The following is a 15,261-nucleotide window of genomic DNA, read 5'->3' as shown; positions in this document are numbered from 1 at the left end:
CGGAATAATAGAATGAATTGTCTGAATCACATATTCCAGCGGCACACCAGGTGAATATACCTCCAGCTGGTGATGATGACTGCTGAGCCATGCCGCAGTTGTCGTATCCAGCTCTTCATAGGGCACAGTGTAGTTTATTATGTAGTATCCTGTGGAAACTACACTCTTATCACACAGTTAACTAAAAGCAATTTCTTTAAACATAAAGACATTGCTCGTCGTTTTGAAGCCCTGACAGTCAAAGATTACAGTATACATTCTGACAAATATATTTTGCTTGCACGAAGTGAATTCGCAGTATAAATACGCTCCAAACTTGTTGGAAGTGATGATCTATGATGAAACAGGTACTCTGAAGCGGTACATTGACCGACCTCTTCGAATAACCTCAAACACGCGATAAAATACGCTCCAAACTTGTTGGAAGTGATGACCTGTGATGAAACAGATACTCTGAAGCAGTACATTGACTGACCTCTTCGGATAACCTCAAACATGTGATAAAACAGACGCAGTTAATTTGTACATTGACTGACCTATTCAGATAACCTCATACATGAGGTGAAATAGTCGCTGTTATTTAGTACATTAGTTGACCTATTGGGATAACCTTATACATGTGATAAAACAAACACAGTTCATTAATACACTAGCTGACCTATTAAGATAACTTCATGCATGTCATGAAAGCTGTATTTGGTTAAGATAAATGATCTAAGCACGATAACTCCTTTAGAGTCTGACCTCTACAGATAAAGTTCTAAGGTCCTTCACTCCTCTCATGTCAGTGGAGCATGCTATTTTTCTGATGTAAATGATCCCAGTATGGTAACCTCTTTATCAGCTGACCGACATGGATAACCTTATACACATTGCAAACAGTGTGGGAATATGTGAGTGGAAGTTTCAGTTGATATCAGGTCTTTGACCCCATAGAATTTTTAGATACTCAAATCGTTATAAGCTCATTTGACTATATAAGCTCTTCAGAAGGCAGATGAATCTGAAGTTGCCACACTTGTGGTTGCGGTGTGTGTTGTGTGTAGAGACAGGACGCCAGTTTGGAAGAAGACATCTGCTACAGAACAAGACACAATGTAAGTACTTGCAACTGTTTCACGTACAGTAAAGCATTAGCATCACCGTAAGTGAACACAATTTATATTTCAAGACAGGAACCCTTCTTTGCAGAAATTAAATGGTCTTGGCAGTGGAGCTGGTCGTCAGAAACCGACTACACGAGCATCAGCTCTTCCATTAAATGAAAAGTTTCTGGTGGTGGGAGCAAAGCAGGTCAACACACCATTTGACCCATCTGTATTAATAGAACTTGAAAAAGAAAAACTCTTTTTACCAGCTCAGTTCTCTGACATGTCTGAAGAAGACTTAACGTTTCTCAATAACGGAAAAGTTCGACTACCTTACAACGGTAGGGTTAATGGAATGGATACACTTACTTTCAGCACATAATCTCATTCATGTAGTAAAAGTTTTGTAAAGTTATAGTGTGTCTTAACCTTAATTTTTATTAATAATTATAAATAAATGTACTATATTTATGTGAAGAGTCTTTGAATTATATTCACAAAAGTTTATAACTTTATAGAGAATACTAACCATAATTTAAGTCCTGTTAATATATCGAAATGTCTGTAGAGTATTACAAAGTCTCCAGGCATGGGAACATTAAAGTAGTTGATCTTTACAGTAAGAAAACTGATAGTTGCATGGAATGTTTTAAGAAGGAAAATATGCTTAATTTCATATTTAAAATTAATGGGAATTATGAAAACAGTGAAATTTACAAAAAGGTCATGAAATTGCTTAATGGTGTGCTTGTAAAAGGTGAACATTATTTAGCATATCAAAGATATGTCAAAACTGAATGTGAGTATGTGACAGAGCTGTATATATTTAACGACGAGGGGAGTCATGTATATTATTTCAAGGAAATACTGTACATTTTACGAACATGTGCAAAAACTGCATCTATATTTTGTGATTACGATTATTCGGAATTAGAGAGCAATTTAAGATCTCATTTTCAAAATGGGGATATAAACTGCATTTACTCAAACCGTATTCAGATACTTCTTGGTATTGATCAGATACATGAAGGTGTAGTTTAATGGATGACAACCAGTTAAGGAGAAGAAGAGAAAGTGATGGTGGTGATATTGACTTAGAGTGGGCTGACAAAGAATCAGCATTCCAAAGACGTCTATGTACAGGTGAAATATATAATCATAATATTCAAGACCCACGATAATTCCTTGAAAGATGTTTTAATTTATTTAGAGCAAAAGTTGAAGCACAGAATCATCCTCTAAAAATCAATTGTAGTCTTGAATGTACATTTATAAAACCAACCTCTGGTGAAGAACATACTATTCATCTTAACTGTCAGAATAAAGACTATTTTATTTCAAGTGATACAGAAGCATGGTACATAGAAAATGTTGTAGAAAAAATTATGAAAAAATTTGATGCATTTCAGAAGCTTGGTTCAGGGCTAGCTCTAAAGGACATTGTGAAACTCTGTGTAAACCTAACTGAGAATGGAGGTTTTCATGTAGGAGAGGATGTTGAGTTGCCTGAATTTATTAAAAAGAAAAAAGCGGTAGTTAACATAGAGTCCAATGACAAGAAATGTTTCAAATGGGCTGTACTACGTGCACTCTATCCTGTGGAACAGAATAAATGCAGAGTGTCTAGGTATATGAAACATGAGGATAAACTTAATTTCACAGGTATTACATTTCCAATTGAGCTGAAACACATTACTCTATTTGAGAGTAAAAATCCGAGGGTGTCTGTAAATGTGTATGGTATTCAATATGATAATGGTGATTGGATGATAGTTAGAAAGGAGGTTGATCGTAATAGAGAATTTAATTTTGTACCTGTTTATGTAAGTAAAAAAAGATGTGAAAAACATGCTAACCTCCAGTCTGGTTTGTCAAACAGTTTTCATTTCTTTTGCATTACTAGTTTATTTCGTCTAGTAAGATCTTCACTTACAAAACATACTCTGTCAACTCACTTTTGTGAAAGATGCTTGTGTTACTTTTATACTGAAAAGAAACTAAAGATTCATTTAGAAGATTGTAACACATTTAAAGCTGTGAGAACAATAATGCCAAGTGAGGAAAATAAAACAATAAAATTTGACAATTATAGAAATAAGGAAAAGGCACCATTTATTATTTATGTTGATATAGAATGTATCCTGCAACCAGTTACAAGTTGCGCTCAAACTAATGAGAAATCACATTCAGAATCTGTTCATAGTCACAGTCCTTACAGTGCAGCAATGTATATTCATTGCACTTATAATGAACAACATTCACATTTCTATTCATATAGAGGAAAAGACTGTATGAAGTGGTTTGTTGAGAAACTTACTTCAGTTTCACATGAGTTAGTACAGTGCTTACAAGAAAATAAGCAGATATATATGATTGATGAAGATAGAGAATTTTTTGAAAAAACCAAAATATGTCATACATGTAAAAAGCAGTTTTTAGAGACTGATATTAGAGTACGAGATCATTGTCACTTAACTGGACAGTTTGGTGGAGCAGCACATCGAGCTTGTAATTTAAACTATAGATCTTGTTTTACTATACCTTCAGTATTTCATAATTTGACTAATTATGATGGTCACTTCATAATAAAAGATTTGTGAGAGTACAAATAGTTGGAAGCTGATAGAGAAATTACGAAGAATGAAGGATATGTCAGTTTAATACCAAGTAATACTGAAAAAAATAATCATTCACAATGATGGGGAGGATTTAGTTATTAATGGTATAACGTATAAAGGAACAAAAGGACTGTATCATTTACTGTTTAGAAAGAGATCCTCCAACAAAACATATACAAAAGCTGATCTTTCAACGTATGGCAAAATTTTGAAAGCTACTAATGCACATAGGATAAACTATGCTTATTATAAACCTGTTAATGCTATTAAGAGTGTCAAGTACCAGACAATTATAAAAGGTCTGCAGACGTATATGGAACCAGATATAAGGCTAATTCGCAAAGAATCTAGAGCTCAATTATTAGAAGAACATCATCAACTGAGTGATGATACTTCAGAATGTGAACCTAGCATTCAGAGTGGTAAAGGTATCACAGTAAAAAGAAGAGAAAAATTCCCTGTAGATTCCGTGTATTGGGATAATCCAAATGAACTTGTTGAACGACTTTTCTTCTTACACGGTTCAAGAGCAGCAGGCAATACATCTCATGACAATGAAATTATTTCTATCGAAGAAGAGTTGAGAGAAGCTGGAATAATTATGTAACTTTAAGAGTTATCAGACACTTGGGTAGGGACTCTTGATACATGTAAAAGACAAGTTACGAACATAAAACTAGCAGCTGCATAGTGTCTGCTAAGTGATTACAGAGAGCTAGCTTCATGATGTACCTCACATGTCTTGAGTGGTTGGAAACCTTTCAAAACGGAAATTGGTTCAAAGAATTTTTGCAGTCTGAAGAGCTAGCACATGCTGGTTTCTACAGACCTAATCGCCAACATGATGATGTTGATGATTATACTGTCAAATGTATCTATTGTGAAACTGAACAGAGTGACTGGCAACTGGGTAAAGATCCACTAGTGAGACATTTATGTCACTCTCCAAAATGTCCCTTTGTGTGGTCTGCAGCTATTGATTTATGTAAGCAATTCATGTTTAATGAACGGAAGGTGGCGCATATCAGTCTACCTGCATGGCCTCAGTACTGTTCTCGGATAGAATGTAAAGAATCTTTCAAAAATTGGTCAAAATATCTACCAGTATGACTAGAAAAGTTAGTAGAGGCTGGTTTCTTCTATACTGGCACTGGTGATTCTACCACCTGGTTCTATTGTGGTGGAGGACTACATGATTGGGAGGTGGGCGATGATCCATGGCAGCAGCACACATTCGGCTATCCTCATTGCAAGTACTTACGGCGTAAGGGCAATATAATACATGAAAGAAAGTCATATGATGAACATGATTAAAATAATCTCCTCAATATATGGTATCTACACATTTGTTACTACAGTAAACAACGCTAACAAAGTGAAAAAGTTACTTCTTTATTACCTTAGCATTGTGTGTATGTGTGTGTGTGTGAGTGTGTGTGTGTGTGTGTGTGTGTGTGTGTGTGTGTGCGCGCGCGCGCGTTGGAGAGAGGAACAGAGAGAGAGTTTGAAGGCAATGACCTCTCTAAAACAAAATCAAAATATTAAAATCTTAGCCTCACGGCTAGAATGCATACAGCAAAACAACAATGGATGTTATCAATGGTACAAACCATAGGGCTATAACGTCACATCACTGAAAATTACTAATTTTTTACTCTTAACAGAAATTGAAACATAAGTGCATAAGCTAGAGGAACGCCAAGTAAATACACGACGACATTCAATGACGTTACAGATAACATACATCAACACCGTTATCACATGACGTCACCTGATGACAACACCAATAAGACACTTCATCACCCTTATAAAATCATCTGATGACGCCACCGATAAGACATGTCAGGACCCTTATCGCATGACGTCATCTGATGACTTCACCGATAAGACATGTCATAACCATTATCACATGACGTCATCTGATGACGTCACCAATAAGACACTTCAGCACTCTTATCAATAACGTCATCATATGATGTCATTCTGACATCACTGATAAGAGCTCGACGGCCCCCAGCCGTGGCTGTGCTTGAACATACATACGCTATCTACTTCTGCTATGAGCAAAAAGATTAAACAGATGAAATTTTGTAGGAATTTCTTGTATGGTTTCTGAGAAAAAGATATCCACATTTGTCTTGATAATGAAATTTTGAAATTCTTAAAAAGTTTAATATATAGAATCCAAAGAACTTAACAATAAATGTGTTAATTTCATGTTAAGCATGGTAGAAAATTTCATTGTCGTGTCTTCAAAATTGTGGGTTTGGTACATCTTTTAAATAGTTTGTATTTTTTATGAATGTTCCCCCCTCCCCTTAACACCATATAACAATGCAGACCCCGTAGGAAACGAACAAAGGTAAGGAACAAGAAGAAGAATGTAGATGTCGCTTCTATGCACTGTGCATCTTGCTTAGAAAGCAACTTGGTCCACTCACGCACGGTACATTTTCCTAACAACATTAAAGTTCCCTTTACTTTTCTCCACCCAAGTTTGTACCCAGTCATGCTCGGCTTTGCTTTTCCGACAGTGCTAGTTGTACCTTAACAGTATTACACTGCAGCACAGACAGGTTTACCGATGATGAGTAGGCCAATAAAACGTCGCATATGGAAGAGAGGCAAAATGTCGCGATGCTCAGCTGTTCCAGTAGCAACAGCACGTAAAATGTGATACTCCTTTTGTTTCGTGAACGGTTTCAGATATCGAAACGAGCTTTTCGGCAGACGATAACACGCAAAGGGCGCGTCCTTTGGTATGCGATAAAGATTCTTAACTCTTCTAGCGATCAAGATACTGAAGTATGTACGAGTTTTTTAAATAGAATGTTTACTTTTTTTTAGTGGCATTCGAAAGCGCTTGAAGAGATCTAACTCTTCACAAAAGAATCTACGAAATATTTTTAAACTAGAAGGCAAGTACGGCCGGCTACTGTGCCCGAGCGGTTCTAGGCGCTTCAGTCCGGAACCACGCTGCTGCTATGGTCGCAGGTTCGAATCCTGTCTCGGGCATAGATGTGTGTGATGTCCTTAGGTTAAGTCAGGTTTAAGTAGTTCTAAGTCTAGGTGACTGATGGCCTCAGATGTTAAGTCCCATAGTGCTTAGGGCCTTTTGAACCATTTGAAAGGCAAGTCCGCCGGAATCGGCTGTTGCGTTTTAAACGGGGCCAACGAGATATACGGGCCTCGCAACGAACTTGTGACGTCACACTAGTCGGCTTGTCCACCACACATCCGAAACGCCTCGTTCCGCGCAAGAGCCAAAGGAATCAATATGTTATTGAGTAAGTACCCAGTAAAGGTCTTAATTTTGTCGTGTGCTATCGAGAGCTCGTGTGAATTTAAACGCGCAGTCAAGAATTATTAAAGTCGCCTAAAACAGTCAGTCGCTCGAAGTTGGAGACGGCTACTGGCTCTCGTAAGACCTGCAGTGTCACGCGCTGCGAGGTGCGCGCCGCGGCCTACCCTTCTCGTGGGCTTCAATTGTAGAAACGCTCATGCCCCGCTACATCGCTGTAGAAACCATTTCGACTGCTTATTGTCTGCACTGCAGAACTACCAGGAACCGTCTCGTATATCGGCAGGTCATTTCTGCTTCAACATTCCTTGCATGCAGACATGTGCACCAATGATGAGACGATAGGCATTCTTTCGTAAGGCGAGTACCAAAGAAATCGTGTCGAAACTGTCCGGTGGTATGCGGATGTGTGCCCTATTTGTCGCTGTCCGTCGTGCCAGGTACTTGCACCTATTATTAGGTCACTAGTGCCAATAGGCAGCTTTCATGTCAGAAGGCGAGGACGAAGATTTGCAACTGACATAGCACATGAGGCTGCTCTGGCTACGACGCTTGTCAGTACGCATGGTGGCAGGAGACGTATTGCCAAGGAATGTGGGATTAGCCAGACAAGGGTCTCATTCCTATCCTGCATCGACACGAATTCCCCGTTATCATCTGTTACTACATCAGGCACTCTGAGGTAGTGACTTCGAACGTTGTTTAGATTTTAGTCAGACCAACAATCCTGTTGGAGGAACATCCGCAACTGAGCATTATATGTCAGAGGTTCACAATACCGCTACAGCTGTGAAGCTCTTTTATTATCACACGACCGGTTTCGGGCTCTTATACGCCAATCTTCAGGTGTCGTAACTTGGTGCTCGGGGGTCACAGCACCAAGTTACGATGCCTGAAGATGGCCGTATAAGAGCCCGAAACCGGTCGTGTAACAATAAAAGAGCTTTACAACTGTAGCGGTATTTTCAACCGCTGGTACAATTTAGTCAGTTTGCTCTGCAGCGCCTAGGAGGCGACTCTACGTTTTTCTAATGTGTGCTCTTTATCGACAAGGCAACTTTTACGAACAACGGTACGGTAAATTTAAGTAACAAGAACTACTCGGCAGCGGAAAATCCACGCTGGCCTGATGATGTACATAAATGGCCGTGGAGAGTAAACGTAGGGCGCGGCATCCTAGGAAATTCCATTGCGGGAACATAATTCATCCTAGAAGTGTTAAATGGGAATACTTACTCACACTTCCTTGCTTTCTACCCTTTCTTCTAGAAGACGTAGCACTGGATATGCGAGTGTGTGTGATACCAACACAACGGCTGCCTAGCTCGCTCTTCGAGTGTTCATCGCAAACACTGAATTAAAAGTTTCCTACTCGTTGCACAGGACGGAATGCTACAGTACAGTGGCCGGCAAGGTCACCTGACTTGACTCCGCTTGATTTATTTCTATGGAGAGCACTGAAGAATGCAGTCTGTCACGAGGACCCAACCCCGCCAGACGATACGCGCACTTAAATCTCCACAACGTGCAGCGGCATATCATCCAATGTTCTTTCATCTGTTCATCTCTCTTTAGAACGGTAGTTGCAAATGTGCCTTTTAGTCAGTTGTAAACAACTGGAGCACATGCTTAAGCAAAGTGTAAAACTACGGGTTTTTTAGAGAAAAGTATTTGGTTTGCAGAGACATGTCGTCAGTCAGTCTGGATAAAATATTTACTTCATTTAAACTGTATTTCGCATAGTATCTACAGACACATGTGTCCGGTAGTCGGTGTTTTGCCTTTAATAAGCATTGAGACACCTCCAGGCAAAGACAGGTCAGGCATTATTTTGTTATTTTCAGATATAAGTTTATACAATAGATTCTTTTTCCTGTGATTAGGGTTGTTTATAAGTTTGAACGACCGAAGTTTCTGTTTCGGCTTCAACAAGCAAGCAGCAACCGCGAGGGCTTAAATGCACACCAGCCTGACGCAATTGTAGTTGTTTCCACAAAAAGCTGGAAACGTACACACGTTGTGAATAGTTTTCCTAAGATCCATCTGAAGCTCCAGAAAGTAGCACATGCCGTAGATCCATACACATAAATCGTAGATGACCCTTTATGTATGAGATTTTATCTTAGTAGCGTAGGCCCGTCTCGCCATATGTAACGACGAAACCAGGCGTGAGCGTTCTGCTTGGCGGACTCTGGCGGCATTTGCTTTCCAGTTTTTGTACATTTCTAGGATTCTTCTCCGAAAGGTTACAACGTCAACACTAACAAGCGCTATATCACTGTAATAGTCTTTGCAAGAGCTGCTGAATGTTGTTATGAAAAGCATATGATTCCATTAAAGAAAATATACTTGCTTCAGTATTTCGATCGATACAAAAGTTAAAGACTTTTCATCACATACCGAAGTGGCTGCCCGCTAGCGTACTACCATTTGCAGGAAACATCGTTTCGATATCTGGAACTGTTCAAGCAATAAAAGGGGTGTTATGTCTTACGTGTATCGCCCTGTATATCTTGTTCATTCCATATTACAGGATTTTTTACGGCCATGAAAATATATGTGTAGCAATAAAGGTAACTGGAATGATAAACAAGATGAATCATAATGAAATTGTTACTATGTAACGAGTCCTCGATAGCCTACGAAGTTCTGTCGGTGGGGTGCAGACCCACCGTATATTACAGTTCGGCAACTGCCCATGAAACATTCTGCCGTCTACAGAAACCTCTTACTGACATCAGAAGAATGTTGTGTGAAACATGATGGTCTGAACAGTTCAGTGAAGTTCCATAATATGTGAAGTGAAGGCTGGAGGACCAGCGGTTGAGCATAGACGCCCTCTGCAGTTTACGTAGGGATGCACTACACGATGCAGTACCACGGTGTCTGCTAAGGTGGTGGTAACGCCTGTGTTACAAAGTCATAGGAACTAAGAATGTTTATTCAAGGCTTTTGAAAAGTGTGCCTCGAGAAGGAGGTAATTACGAGCAGCTTCTCTCGTTGCTACCTCGGCGTCAGGCGTACCACTATCCCTTCAACAGGCTTCAGGATGAGCTCTATGGCGACCTTGGTGTGCTCTGGGGTATCCAAGGTTTGCACGTGGTAGTTGCGCAGGATCTGCGACAGCACTGTCTTCTCTTCAAGGATGGCGAACCGCTGCCCTGCAAAATACAATCAGTGACGTGAACTCAAAGAGGCGCAGTGTGTAGTACTTTTTTTACGAATGTCATTTTCAATTTCTGCCATACTTACGAGGAGATTACCAAAAGTAATTCACAGATGTCGTCCCACGCTAAGGCCGTTGAGCAACAAGAGTTACCTACTATTGAAAGAAGGGAGTAGTATGTGTTCTGGGTTTCCTGCAGTGGTCCGATAACAATTGCATCACAGTATGCAAGTGAAATGGCGCGGCAACTGGAAATGAACTCCAAAGTTGAAGTACGCAGTATATTACGATTCTTGTGGGCAATTATACACACAAGGGAAACTCCCCATCGCACCCCCTCTGATTCAGTGGTAAAATGGCCCAGTGGATGGCCCGTCAGAAACTGAACACAGATCAAGCATGAGACCAGGAAGAACGTTGAAGTCCCTGACCACTGGACTGGCTGTAATGGTCAGTACGGCGGAAATCCTGCTCACTGGCCTCACGCCATGCGATTTTTCCCTTTGGGGCATTATAAAAGATTGTGTCTACATTCCGCCACTACCTAATGATATGCCAGAGTCGAGAGACAGAATTTAAGAGACTATTACTTCCTTTATTCCGGATTTGTTAACCAAAGTTCTAACACACCTTTTTTTCCAGGTTCTAGCTAAAAATGTCCGATTGGCTTACTCGTAGATTACGAATCTGCGTTCCCTGGAGCGTGAACTTATCTTGTTGGCTTCGACGACTTTCCTCCATAGATTCAGTATTAATTGGGCTGCATGATATTAATTGCTTCACTGCAGGAATCCCAGCGTTAATTTAAAAAGCCGATGATACTGAATAACTTACCCCAACACATAGTTTGTTCTTTGCGTTAATGTTTATATTGTCCCAGAAAATTTGTACAATGCTCAGCTCAAAGAAACTGGCCTTACAGATCATGCAGTCGAACTAACTGGAAGCAGCTGCCACCCTACTGTCACCCTGCTGCCACCCTACTGCAACTTTACTGCCACCCTAATGCCACCCTATTGCCCCTCTACTTTCTCTCCCGAACTCTTAGGCTCACTGCTTACATAGTTTCATAACAATACAAGTTCTCTGAATGTGCTGTTCAACAGTCACATTAATTGAGGTACAATTAAAATCGGTCGATTCATAAGAAATTATAGTTCAGTTTTGACGACAGTCTAATAAATGACTGACTACAACAAGTGTAATTTTTAAATCGCTTTTAAAATTTAGTACCGAATCCTGGTTGACTAACAATACTTGATACAAAATAAGTATTATCTCGCTAATTATAACAGGAATTTTGATGCTAACATATTTTGGAGTACTTTACATAATGAGGAAATAGGTTTTGAGGTTCAAATTTTACTTAATAACCTCGTTTTGACCAAATGATCGAAATAATAGTTTATTTATGACAGAAAGTTCTAGAAGTCGTAATTATAGAATTAATTACACTGAATCTGATTTAAGTTTTTATAGAAACATAAACTCCTGAAAGTGACTGTAACTTTCACTGCATCAGTTAGCCAGAAACCTAACCAAAATATTAATTTTCATGTTCTATGAAATAACAGAATTTTGACAATTAATTTTCCATTTAATCACTGAACTTATTTTAACACTAACATTTCTAGGTGATTATTTTCTGACAGTTACACAAACTGAGTACCAGTAACTAGCTTTTCTGTAAATTTCGTAAAATTGATATTACAACAAGACTTCTTCCATTATTTAAAGATTCCTGTTAATTGTATTTAAATGAGCTGTACTTGACTGAGTGAATGTGTTACATTTTATATATCTCGTGTACAGTGCTACTTAATACGATACAGACCACCTAAAGCTGTGTTTTAATATTTGCTCGCCCTCCCTCCCCTGTTGAAGGTTGGAGTCCTCCTTCGGGCACGGATGTGTGTGTGTGTGTGTGTGTGTGTGTGTGTGTGTCTGTGTGTTTTGTGTGGTGTGCTGTTGTCCTTAGTTAATTTATTTAAGTAGTGTGTAAGACTAGGGACCGATGACCTCAGCAGTTTGGTCCCATAGGAACTTACAACAAATTTCCAAATTTTCCAGTATTTGCCATACTGTGAAATGTGTATCGTATGATACGCAAAAGCATGGCACCGAATACTTTAAAGGAGTATAATGGTACCCTTGGTCTGTTCTATCACAAAGTGGGAAGAATTTGGTTTTAGGTCGGATGTGCGCTGTATAATTAAAAGTGCACACATTGATTATTCGTAAGAAAAACTAGGTTAGTTTACCTTCAGTTTGATGTATGATTCGTTATAAATTAAACTGTTATAATATACTATTGAAGCTGGGTGATTTTTTGTGGTTATCTTGGATAAGGCCAACTGACCCAGCGAGGACGGCGAGTTAGTGTGTGCCTTACCTATACAGTTGCGAGGCCCGGCACTGAAGGGTACGTAGGCGTAAGGGTGCCTGCCCTGCACCCTCTCCGGCAGGAAGTTGTCCGGGTTGAAGCTGTCCGGGTCCGGCCAGTGGTCGGGGTCGCGGTGTGCGTGGTAGATGTGCAGGTTCAGCATGGCGCCCTCCGGTACAGCGTAGCCGCCTGCAGACACACACACACACACACACGCCACTTAGGTAGCACTCCTTCTCAGGAGACCACTACGAATCACACTCGGTCTGTACTATTTTTATCCTACTAATTATCAACGAAAATTTCGTTGCATCCGATTTTCATCAACAGAATATGAATTGTGCGAGGTGTGTTCAAAGAGGGGAAAATGCACTTTGGCGCTCTGTATTAGTCCGATTCGTTCGTTAAGTGTCTGTATCGTCTTAGGCGTATAGGATATTTAGTGTGTTGAGAGATGCCAATCTGTTTACACGTGTTTTGATACTGTCGGAGATTATTTATTCTGTGTGAAAATGTGTCAAAGAATTTGTATTTTGGTTTACGAACGGAATAAAGAACAGGAAAGTTTCGGAAATGTCGAATAATGATTTTGATGCGTCTGTCATGAGTAAAACAAGGGCTTGTGAGTGGTATAAGCATTTCGAAGAAGGCTGTCAAGACGTTGAAGCTCGCTAGCGCCCTAAAAGTCGCAGCACATCGTAACCTGATGAAATGATGGAGAAACTTAAAGAAAGGGCTCTGAAGATCGTCAGTCACAATCAGTGAAGCAGTTGATGATGCCGACATATCAACTCACGCATGCTATGAATTTTTTGTCCTTTTTGTTATGAAACATGCAACGGAAAACTTTTTCCCAAAAGTTGTCGAATTTCGAACGATAACTTTGGCTACTGATAGTTGCTTAGGAGTCGCTAGATGAAGGACAGCGAAACATATCATAACAGGTAGGGAGCATGAATTTGCTGATAGCGCCGAAGCTAAGTCTAATTGGCCTAGTGAAAGCATTATGGATCGCCAAAACCGGAAAATCTCGTGCGGTGAAATGTGAAGGTTACGCTCACCGTGTTCTTCGATTTTAACGGAATAGTGCACTACGAGTTCCTGCCGCAATTACGATATTAAAAAGCACTACTTTCAAATTCAATACCTTTCGCAAGCAGCTTTCCAAAAAACAGACCTGAAGTGATAGTAGTCATGGCGATAACGCATTTGCTCAACCTTCGTTGCGCGATCGTGAATTTTTGGCGAAAAATAATACCGTAATGATGACTCATCCTCCATATTCGCCAGTCATGCGATTTTTATCAGTTCCTTAAAGTAAAGAAAACTTGAAAAGACCGTTGTTTCACAAGCATCGACCATATTATGTACCCATTCCTGAGAGTGCTAAAAGCTGTCCCATAGATCGAGTTCCAGAAGAGTTCGTGGATTGGGAAAAAAACTGGCAAAAGTCTGGACTATTTTAAAGGAAGTGAGATTGATATAGGTGAATAAATAAAAATCTTACCTCAAAAAGGAACACATAATCCTGTTATTTTTTAACATGTCTCATGCACAGGCGTCGGACAGAAGTATGGAGAAACAGCGAGAAATGCGCGCTTGAACATGCATGTGGATGCCAGCCAAACCTGCAGGTTAAGCTGTTGTATTTGACTACGAACCGCAACTGTGCAGTGTCCTTAATACGTCGCAGGTGGCAGTCGTTGTCAGAACAGTGTTCTGCGTAGTTGCGAATGCGTTATTTCGGAACTAAGCGAATTCGAAAGTGAGCAGATAGTTGGCGCTGACTAACCAATGGAGTCTATGTATTTGCTGTCTGAAGAGACACCGTATCGAAGATTTATACCGCATACAGGGAAAGCAGCATTCTCTAAGTCCTAACACGTAAGAAAGTGTGTGTTGATCTGATCATAAAGATAATTGTGACTAAAAAATGAGATAACTACAGGTGCAAAAGTCATTGCTCGACTGAATGTCACACTCTTGCCCACTGTCAGCACCAAAACAACACGAAGGCAACTCCATAAGCGGGAAATTGCAGGGCGAGCTAGAATTACAAAACCACAAATTAGCGACGCAAAAGTCAGTAATAGCAAAACTTGGTGCCGAAACCATAAAACCTGGATTGGGGAGCACAGAAAGAAAGTCATTTTATCGGATGTTTCATACTGTTTCCAACTTATGGCCGAGTTTGCGTCCCAAGAGTGAAACACGGCGTGGAATCGGTTATAATTTGGGCAGCCATATCGTGGCATTCAATGGGCCCCATGGTTAGTCTGCAAGGTCCCATTGCTGCAAAGTACTTATGAACATTTTGGCTGCTAAAGTTGCACCGTGTTTCACAATGTTTGTTTTCAATGGCGATGCTGTTTTCCAAGAGGATATGCCGCCTGTTTACAGCCTGCATCGGCCAGGACAGGTTTTTCGAGCACTAGAATGAATGCCGTATCTCCTCTAGCCACAACAGTCATGACATCTCAGTGTTACTGATTCTATGTGATCTAGTATCGAATATATTTATTATGTTATGTAATCTTTCTTTATTATTAGTAAAAAGAAAGATAAGGGTGCGCGAAAGGTATCGATCATCATCATCGTTCTCTCTACTTGCCACAATTTTGCTAGAAGGATGATATAAGATTCTCTTGAAAACCGTGCAAGACCCGTACTTATTAATTGCGAGACGACTGTTTTGAATGCCATCG

The 15,261-nt window shown here is 39.9% G+C and overlaps 1 protein-coding gene across 1 annotated transcript in view; it reads right to left on the bottom strand.

The window, feature by feature from the left end:
- Window positions 1–5,874: 5,874 nt before the first annotated feature.
- The window catches only part of LOC124622962, a 246,818-nt gene continuing 237,431 nt past the window's right edge, over window positions 5,875–15,261 (bottom strand). The window contains 2 exon segments of the mRNA XM_047148752.1: window positions 5,875–10,168; window positions 12,566–12,745. Of these exon segments, the coding sequence (XP_047004708.1) occupies window positions 10,011–10,168; window positions 12,566–12,745 (338 nt within the window). The 3' untranslated portion in view covers window positions 5,875–10,010.

Source organism: Schistocerca americana, chromosome 7, assembly GCF_021461395.2.
Source record: "Schistocerca americana isolate TAMUIC-IGC-003095 chromosome 7, iqSchAmer2.1, whole genome shotgun sequence".
Lineage (NCBI taxonomy): Eukaryota > Metazoa > Arthropoda > Insecta > Orthoptera > Acrididae > Schistocerca > Schistocerca americana.
This window is presented reverse-complemented; position numbering and strand designations above follow the sequence as displayed.